Source organism: Scylla paramamosain, chromosome 15, assembly GCF_035594125.1.
Source record: "Scylla paramamosain isolate STU-SP2022 chromosome 15, ASM3559412v1, whole genome shotgun sequence".
Classification (NCBI taxonomy): Eukaryota; Metazoa; Arthropoda; class Malacostraca; order Decapoda; family Portunidae; genus Scylla; species Scylla paramamosain.
The window spans coordinates 25438512-25448511 of record NC_087165.1 but is presented as its reverse complement, the minus strand read 5'-3'; the positions used below and the strand labels follow the sequence as shown (position 1 = coordinate 25448511).

At 40.7% G+C, this 10000-nt stretch overlaps 2 protein-coding genes across 28 annotated transcripts in view; one reads left to right on the top strand and one right to left on the bottom strand.

Annotated features, from left to right (window-relative positions):
* Window positions 1-4239, top strand: part of LOC135107729 (valine--tRNA ligase-like) — a 40149-nt gene extending 35910 nt beyond the window's left edge. For 11 of the 26 annotated variants that reach the window (XM_064017967.1, XM_064017966.1, XM_064017969.1 and 8 more), the window contains 7 exons: window positions 1-79; window positions 653-873; window positions 1229-1409; window positions 1970-2104; window positions 3119-3190; window positions 3791-3887; window positions 4207-4238. The exon at window positions 1-79 is cut by the window's left edge and continues 35 nt beyond it. In XM_064017967.1, coding sequence (XP_063874037.1) covers window positions 1-79; window positions 653-873; window positions 1229-1409; window positions 1970-2104; window positions 3119-3165 — 663 coding nt within the window. In that variant the 3' untranslated portion in view covers window positions 3166-3190; window positions 3791-3887; window positions 4207-4238. Of the gene's footprint in view, window positions 80-652; window positions 874-1228; window positions 1410-1969; window positions 2182-3118; window positions 3191-3790; window positions 3888-4206 lie in introns of those variants that run through there. The other 15 variants (XM_064017972.1, XM_064017971.1, XM_064017970.1 and 12 more) reach the window with 12 other exon arrangements.
* LOC135107730 (uncharacterized) overlaps window positions 1-10000 on the bottom strand; it is an 83367-nt gene that overhangs the window by 8787 nt on the left and 64580 nt on the right. The gene's annotated exons all lie outside the window — the stretch shown is intronic.

The window sequence follows — 10000 nt, the reverse complement described above, 5'->3', positions numbered from 1 at the left end:
TACTGCAGCAGATGGCGAGGAGGTGTGGGTGGCGGCTGCTCGGAGGAGGATGCAAGGCGGAAGGCTGTGGAGAAGGAAGGTGTGTGTGTGTGTGTGTGTGTGTTTACCTATTGTTAGTTTGGATGGTCTGATATATGGCAGAAATTTTACTTTTTTATTGTTTTTCCTTCAGTTGATATACTTTCTTTGTGTTGTATCTCCTAGTGTTCCTATTATCAGTATTACCTTGGGGCAAAGCTGTACCAAATTGTAGTTTTTCTGTACAGTTGAGGTGCAGTCCTTGTCTGTATCACCTTTATTAACCTACTCTGGGTTCCCTTCTATATTTCTGTGAGGAAAAACTGCATTATTTTATATCATTCAAGTGTGTGTGTGTGTGTGTGTTTGTGTGTCTGTCTGTCTGTCTGTCTTATTTTATTCTAATTGGATGACCTGACTTGACCTGAATATAAGGAGAAGGAGGAGGAGGAGGTAGAAGAAGAAAAGAAGAGGAGGAAGAGGATGATAAAGAGAAAGTGTGTGTGTGTGTGTGTGTGTGTGTGCGCAAACCCTCATTAAAAAAATAAACTTCATGTAGCAATAGATGAATGAAAGTCTTGACGGCTACATTAATAATCGCAACTTTCCGTCTTCACCCTGTGCTCCTCCCCAGGCACACCCTTGACCTCCATGTCCACCCAGCAGGAGGAAGATCTGGACACCTGTTACTCCTCTGGTCCCTCCCTTTGCCTCGCTGGGCTGGCCAGGTCAGGGGAGGGGAGAGACCATGCTCGCTTCTACGCAACGACCTTGAAGACGGGTCACGGCATCCTCTTCTGGGTGGCTCAGGTGGTCATGCCGGGACTCGACTTGACGGGGAGGCTTTCCTTTGAGGTGAGGTCGTCTGGGTCTTGGTCTCCTGGTCCTGTCCTCTCTTATTAATCTTGTTTTTGTTCCTTTGTCTTATGTATTATCACAAACTCCGGTAACTAATTGTAGGCGTGTAATTAGTCCATATATTCATTGGTATATAACTAAAATATCTGTTAATACTGTAAACTCTAGCATTACTAATCGTTTGATAAAAAGATGCAGATTTCAGAAGGCTAATAATGTTTATAGATGGCGATAGATTGAAAGAATTGACTACCTGTGTGTTACCTTTCCTTCCTCTTATGTAACGTGATATTAATTGTTACCAGTATTGCCTGTGTTATATCACCTGTGTTATATCACCCTCCCTCCCCAGACTGTGCTGCTGCATGGCCTCCTGGGTGATGGTGGCGGCCACAAGACGTCCAAGTCCTGGGGCAGTGTGATAGACCCCCTGGATGTCATCAGTGGGGCGTCCCTGGAGGTGTGTGACTTGCTGGTGCTGTGTGTTCTGTACTGGTGTTCATTGGCTGTGGTGAGCAGTACCTTGACAGCAGGTGATACATGAATATTTGTTAAAGCCTCTTACCAAGTGTATTTTTTTGAAGGAATGATGTAAAGAGAGAGAGAGAGAGATTTTTGAAGGAGCTAAAGAGAGAGAGAGAATTTTTGAAGGAGCTAAAGAGAGAGAGAGAATTTTTGAAGGAGCTAAAGAGAGAGAGAGAATTTTTGAAGGAGCTAAAGAGAGAGAGAGAATTTTTGAAGGAGCACTAAAGAGAGAGAGAGAGAATTTTTGAAGGAGCTAAAGAGAGAGAGAGAATTTTTGAAGGAGCTAAAGAGGGAGAGAGAATTTTTGAAGGAGCACTAAAGAGAGAGAGAATTTTTGAAGGAGCACTAAAGAGAGAGAGAGATTTTTAGATATGATGTCAAAAATTGTGTTTATAATTCTGTTTTCTCTCTTTTTTCCTTCTTTTCATCTCTTCTCTTTTCTTCCTTTCCCTCTTCTCTACTTCAATTTTCCTTTTCACCTGTGTTCTCCTCTGTTTTTCACCACATTTCATCCCTTCCCTCCTCCCTCACACCCTCTTACCCTCTCACCACCCCCTCATGCCCTCAGGTACTGTGCGAGAGGGTGGAGGGGACCCTGAATGCAGAAGAAGTACTCACTGGTCTCGTATGAACTCTCCCACAGGCATCCCAGAGTGTGGAGCTGATGCCCTTTGGTCCACCCTGTGCTCCACCAGCTTCAGGAGTCAGTGTGGCATAGATAGATGTGGATGACTGTGGTGTCTTGTCTTGTGTGGAGTTACAAGGTTGGTGTATGGATGGGTAAGTGAAGTAGAGATAAGATTTTAATTAGTGGTTTTGTAAGATTGGGTAGGAGTGCTGTTCGTCTTCATCAAGGGCTGACGTGTTGCGTGCTGAGTGAATGAGGGTGAAAATTGTGTGTTTTGGTTTTGTAAGATTAAGGTAGGAGTGCTGTTCGTCTTCATCAAGGGCTGACGTGTTCTGTGTTGAGTGAATGAGGCTGAAAATTGTGTGTTTTGGTTTTGGTATATGTAGGAGATAAGATTTTAATTAGTGGTTTTGTAAGGTTGGATAGGAGTGCTTCTCATCTAAGGTGTTGCATGTTGAGTGAGTGTTTAAATATATTTGTAGGAGATAATATTTTAGTGGTTCTCTTCCCCAACAAGGATTAACGCATTGAAAGATTGTTGTGGGTGAGAGTAACGGTGAAAGTTGTGTGCCTTGTCTTGGTACATGTAAGAGATAAGCTATAATAAGTGTATTTGTAAGGTTAAGACAGTAGTGTTTCTCTTCCCCAACAAAGGTTAAGGTGTTGAAAGAGTGTTGTGAGTGTGAGGTGAGTGTGAAAGCTGTGTGCCTTGCCTTGCTATGCGTTTGTATATTTCTCATAGCACTTTCCTGCCAGACCACCTGTGTGTGTGTGTGTGTGTGTGTGTGTGTGTGTGTGTGTGTGTGTTATATATAGAATGTAAATAAATAACTACATTTCTCGACTGATGGGAGAAACACACTTTTAAAAGGCTCTATTCAAAGTAGCACAGGTTTTTAAGGATGTTTTTATGGTTTTAGTGACAAATTAACAACATTCCCACATTACTGTCAGGAGAAACACTCAAGAAAACCTCTGCTAATCATCTTTGTGGCCTTTGAAATCAATTGTGAGAGAGAGAGAGAAAGAGAGAGCTAAACCAATTCAACTTGATATGAGAGAAAATCTAATTATCTTCCATTCCCACAGAACCGTCACCCCAAACAATGAGTGGTGGAGGGTGCGTTCTGCGTTGACAGCCAGCATGAGCGGTGACAGGAGGTGTGTGAGACGCATGACAGCTTTAGTGACAAGTTGATGCAGGCAGTGGTGCAATATTATTCCCTCAGCACTCTCATTCACTTTGAGGGCTTGGAAACCACAGTGCCTTCAGATTTGTGGAGAAGTGTGTGTGTGTGTGTGTGTGTATGTTTTTGATAGTTATATTAGTTGTTTAGATCATGCTGGGCTAATATCTATCCCTCTATCAATGTGTGTGTGTGTGTGTGTGTGTGTGTGTGTGTGTGTGTGTGTGTGTGTGTGTTAGTTATATTGTTTAAATCATGCTGGGCTAATATCTATCTCTCTATCTATGTGTGTGTGTGTGTGTGTGTGTGTGTGTGTTTACCTATTGCACGAGACAGGGGAAGAGGGAAGAGGAGGAGAGGAGAGGTGCTTGGGAGATGAAAATGTATGTGTGTATGTGTGTATGAATATTTTCCCTATCATACACAAAAACACCCTTGAAATCCTATATATAATTTGCCATAGAACACGTTTACTCTCTCCCACGTGCCCACTCCCTCTCTCCCACCCTCTCACCTCCCACACACCTGTATACCGCGTCCTGCAGCCTCAATGCACTCACCCCTTCTTTTCCAGCCATGGGTGCCTTGCCTCCTCGCACCACCACCACAAGCACCACCACTCCTGCCATCACCTACAAGGGGGAGACTGTGATGTGGCTGCAGGTGGATAGGTGAGGCATTGTTCTGGTGTTGGTGTGTGGTGTAGCATTATCTTGAAATCCACAGGCCTTCCACAGCCTTCCCACTGGTCTCCTTGTCCTGTCCTCCTCCACACAGCATCCACAGGCCTTCCACAGCCTTCCCACTGGTCTCCTTGTCCTGTCCTCCTCCACACAGCATCCACAGGCCTTCCACAGCCTTCCCACTGGTCTCCTTGTCCTGTCCTCCTCCACACACCATTCACAGGCCTAACCTAACCAACCTAACCTAACGTAACCTAGCCTAACCTAACTTAACCTAACTTATCCTAATCTAACCTCACACCCACAGGTTCGGAGGCCTCCAGAGAGCTGCCCAGAGTGAAGCTTGTGGTATAGAGGGACAGCTGCTGATTATCAAGCTTATGGAGTGACTGGAAGAAAGTGGGAGGAGCCTGGAAGGAGTGGTGGAGGTACAGTACTTGGAGAAAATCCCTCCACCATGACGACTGGGTGTCTGCTGTACAGTCCACCGACCAATGGTGAGAGAGAGAGAGAGAGAGAGAGAGAGAGAGAGATTATTATTATAGTTTATTGACAGAATTTTGCGATTACAAGAAGCTTAAAGTAAAAATCATTTCACTAAAAGAGAGAGAGAGAGAGAGTCTTGATAGAGAGTCTTGATAGAGAGAGAGAGAGAGAGAGAGAGAGAGAGAGAGAGAGAGAGAGAGAGAGAGAGAGAGAGAGAGAGAGAGAGAGAGAGAGAGTCTTGATAGATAATATTGAGCACAGTCTTCACCGCTGGGTCGACTGTGGGGGCTGCGCTATTCCGGTTGGTGGCCGGTTGGTGGCCGTGGCTGTTCACGCACTAGCTCTTGCTGTGGCTGGCATGCTGTTCTGTCCTCTCTTGTTCCAGGAATTGCTGTCTGAGGTGTGTGTGTGTGTGTAGAAGCCACCATCATCAACCACAGCAGGTGATAATGATGCTTCCTGCTTTCATCCTCATTGGGGCTAGCCAGACCAACTTGGGGCTGTACTGGGGTGACGCTGTGTGCCTCAGGTGGGTCTGGAAGGCTGAGATAGTGAGAAGGTAACAATTTAAAAGGACTAGTGTACACTTAAACCATTACAAACACTATGTAATGCTGGTATACACACACAAACACTGGTTTACACATAGAGACATATATAAACACTTGCTATGGTTTGTATACTCTTAGAAACACACACAAACTCTTAATAAGTCTAGTATACACACAAACTTGTATACAAACACTAGTATATATTTAGAGACACATCCAAATCTTTGCTAAGTCTGATATAAACACACAAACTCATAAGAGATGCTGGTATATGCTTGGAAATCTATACACACATTAGGTAAGACTAGTATACACAAATCTATACATATATTAGGAATTTATTGAATGATTGAGATGATTAGTACTCTCTCTCTCTCTCTCTCTCTCTCTCTCTCTCTCTCTCTCTCTCTCTCTCTCTCTCTCTCTCTCTCTCTCTCTCTCTCTCTCTCTCTCTCTCTCTCTCTCTCATATCCTTTGTCTATCTCAAATTTTCTCTTTTAATCTCTCCCTCTCTGTCTGTCTGTCTGTCTGTCTGTCTGTCTGTCTGTCTGTCCCACACCTCAGTACACCCTTCCTGTCTTCATACACTTTAGTACACCCTTCCTGTCTGCCCCTGGACCTTAATACACCCTGTATCACCCTTGCATCTCATTAAACTATCCCTATTTGTCCATCTCAATAAACCCTGTCTAATTTCCCTGTCCTGCTGTTTGTCTCATCTTACTACACCCTGTCTCTCCCTGCTTCTTGTTGCACCCTTCCTTTCCCCTACTCCTCAATACTCCCTTCCCACCCTGTGTCATGTGTATATATTTAAATATTTATATTCATTTGTGGCATTCTTCATGTGTTTTGGTCATTTTTGGGTGTGTTTGGGTGTGTTTTGGTCAGTTTTGGATGTGTTTTGGGATGTTTTGGGGTGTTTTGGGGTGTTTTTGTCTGTTTTGATGAGTTTGGGTGTGTTTTGAGGTGTTTTATGTGTTTTTTTGGTATTTTTAAGGAGTTTGGGTGTGTTTTGGGTGGCTACGGGTGTGCTGTGGGTGGATAAGACTGTTTCTGGGTGTTTAAGTGGGTGTGGATGTGTTTTGGGGTGTTTTGGATGTGTTTTGGGGTGTAGAGAGGTAGACGTGATGTGTGCAGGGTGCCTCAGTCCCTGGATGGGTGTAGAAGTGCGTGGTGGTGCTGTCTGGGTCTCGTGGTGTGGGAGTGCATGGAAAGGAACAGATAATTTAGGGCAGTTTTTCATATTTAATTATTTTGTTTATTAATTTATTTACTATTATCATTATTTTTTATTGTTTTTAATTAAAGGGGGGTTAATTTTTACGTTCATCTTTTGTGTTCGGGAGTTCCTGGTTAGTGGTGCTATTGACAAAAAAATGGAGATCGTTTTATTTTTTAGTGTGGAAATTGTTGCAGTTTGTCAGGTGTTGATTGGTGTTGAGAGTCGCAGGTCCCGTCTCGCCCTCTGTCATAAAATAAACAATAAAGGGTTGGTTTTCGCTGATAGTTTATTTCCTTTAACGTAAACATGTAATGATATAGTTTTGTCTGTGTCTCCTGATGGTATGGCACTCTTGGCTAATATTTAACTAATTATATTCATGTCATTATCTGAATAACTAATAACAATTCACTATCCTGCATGTACTGTCAAGTCTATCGAAACATCAGGACGTCAATTGAGAGTCATGGATTTCAAGAGATTCCGATTTATTGCTGCTTCCTTCTCAATTTTAATAGTTCAGATAGACATTGCGTGTGGGGCACTGCTATTTACGAAGAACTGGAGGGTCACAGAAAGAAAGGGATGTTATATTCGTAATCTACGCAAAAAATAACTCTAGAAAAACAAACCACAGCATCTCTATTCATCCATTCTGTGTGTCTTCTCTTCTCTCTCTCTCTCTCTCCACTCTTAATGCTGCTGTGGGTCTCTGGGCTGGAGTACATCACAGAAAGATTGACACAGACTTATATATGAGAGGATGTTGTCTGTAACTATGCTATGGGGACATTGCAAGTTTGTGGGGTGTAGTGAATGAATAAGTGTGCCCTCTATAGCATACTTAAAAACCACACACACACACACACGCACTCTCTCTCTCTCTCTCTCTCTCTCTCTCTCTCTCTCTCTCTCTCTCTCTCTCTCTCTCTCTCTCTCTCTCTCTCTCTCTCTCTCTCTCTCTCTCTCTCTCTCTCTCTCTCTCTCTCTCTCTCTACAGACTCACTATTTCCTAACCCTTGCCTGAAACAAATGAAAAACTTTTATCCTTCTCCAATCACATTTTAATTTTCTACTGACAGTCACAATCCCACAGTATATGTAGTAAATTTCAACTTTTACTTTCAGGTTACCTTGTTGTTGATATGCAGTCTTGCTATGTGGGCGATGAACACCTCTGGGACATGACGAGCAGATGCCCATCCAGCACAGCTCAACTTGTATGGAATCTGGACCTGGACCATCACATGAATGCCACTGCCTTTGATATGTGTTTGATATGGCTTCTATTGCTTTCAAGTGACCATCTGCCTCTGTGAAATATGGAAGATCTTACAAGGTCAAGCATAATATTAAGCAAGTGATAGGAATGGTGATATGAGTGTGGTGTGTCTGAATTAGCTGTCAGAGTATTGTAAATATTATTACTTAGTCTTCCCAGTTATGAAATTAAGAACAGTTGTGAAGTTTGCTTTAAAACCCTTCATTAACTTTGCCACAAAACACTTTTACATGTTGTCAAAAGTGTGTAACTGTTATGAAGTGTGTGTATATATCATTACTACAGAAGAATCTGGAATTTCCCCTCAGATTACTTTAATGAATGAAGCTTGAGTTCACAGATGTGTGGTTAGGTTAGGTTAGGTTAGGTTACACAACCAAAACCACTCAAAATTATACATTAATTTTTTTTATAGAGCAACATGTGTGGAAAGTGGTACCAGAAATATTTGCATAACAAATATTTGGTTGTGGACCTTAGCACTTATACAGTACTGCACTAACTTACACACATGGTTAATTAATGATGTAATACTCAGGTGAAGCTGGATTTTCAAAAGACTGATCAATATTTTTTCCCAGATGTCATTTTTATGCAGCTGACTGAAGGAGAAAACATTGCAAAGGTCACACTATTCTTAAATCTTACTAAAATGTATGCGCATCACTTTCTGCTTTCACCCCAATGGCACACCAACCAAAATTCATGGGTATGGAGATGGCTGGACTAGTTCCTGTGGTCACCCCTCTTATATCTTAATTTGCCACTGTCTTCCCTGTGTGCTGGTTAAGTTCCTGCATATTGCAATACTTAATCTACTCACTGCTGAAGTCCCTGGAAACTAGGTAGAATAATTTAGAATGACATGGTTAAGTTAATGCCTATAAAATCTCATTTGTAATATTCAGGAAGATTGAATTATTCTTCCTCTGTTGAAGCAAATGATATGACATTGACTAGAAGCTTTCACAATATTTATAGACTTTCTTGTATCAGCGATCTTTTGGAAATGCAGCCATTAATCTGTAAATACTTGTATAGTGTAGCTGGCATGAAGGTTGCAGTCTTCATGATGTACTAGTGGACAAGCAGGAAGTGATGGTGTTGAGCCACTGTAGTAGTGATGTTATGGTAGGAAGTTACTGTCAAGATCAGGACGTCTGCAAGTTCAAATGGTCACCTAACAATTGCACCTTAGTAGAAAAACACACACAGGAAGTTTATGCAAGTTTTTATCCTTATATGAAATGTTGCTAGTGTTAACATATAAAATTGTATTGCATCAAACCCCCATACATTACTGTCTCTATCCAGTATGAGACCGGTGTTCAGGATAACAAGAAGCCGGCATTGCTCAAGCTGACCACATTTCATCCATTTATACATACTTTTTATTATTAAAGCTTATCTTGTAATTATTGCTGAAGACATTGACTCATTTATTTATTTATTTATGACTTAGAACTATGATAAAGCTATGGATTGATATAATTCCTGATTTGTTTCCATTCTTGTCTCCGCTTGTCCATCCCTGAGTGGTCAGAAGCGGTGCTCCACTGATGATGTGGAAGCCTGAGACAGCCAATCATTTAATGGGCTAGGTTACCTTTTGTCACCAGTCTTCTGTGTGTCACTCACTACGTTTGGAAATGTTTACCTGTTCTATTTAATTTGTTGGTTATAATAATGTTTATGGTCAATAAACTATTTATCTGTGTCAGTATGATAAAAGCAGTTATTATTATTATTATTATTATTATTATTATTATTATTATTATTATTATTATTATTATTATTACACATTTTCCTCCTTGTATTTAAATATTATTATTATTATCATGCATTTTTCTTGTATATAAATAAAATATTGTAACTGATTATTATCTTTTTTTTATCATTCATGTAGACTCAAACTCTCTCTCTCTCTCTCTCTCTCTCTCTCTCTCTCTCTCTCTCACGAATAAAATGACTGGTGAGGAACTCTAATCATTAAAGTGCTAAAAATTCCACTAAACCACGAGAAATAAATTATTAAGCCGTTCATTGCAAGGGCCACAGTCAGAAAGTGAAAAAATAAAAAATAAAAATCCTTAAATACCGAGGCTAAGTAAAACATAAGGAATTAGACAAATGATAATTAATAAACACATAAGGAATAATTAATAAACAAAAATTAAGCCAGGAAGACCATTATAATTATTGCAAGGAGACAATATGTATGTATATGTAATTCGAGGTTAAAATGGCTCAAATCTGGTCAAAAAAAGCACATCAATAGTATGCCATAAGTGAAGGTGTTCCTCAAGGCAGGGAAGGTTGGGGGGGGGTGGCAATGAATAGGGGAGGGGCTATGAACTATTGGGGGGGTAACAGTCCCAATGACTATTAATTAATGACGCATCCAATTTAGCGTGTGTTAATTTTCGCGTTGTGATAATCTAAAGGTTTTCTCGCGTTTTTTTTATTATTTCTTTATTTATTTTATTTGGCAGGTGTTATATATATATATATATATATATATATATATATATATATATATATATATATATATATATAT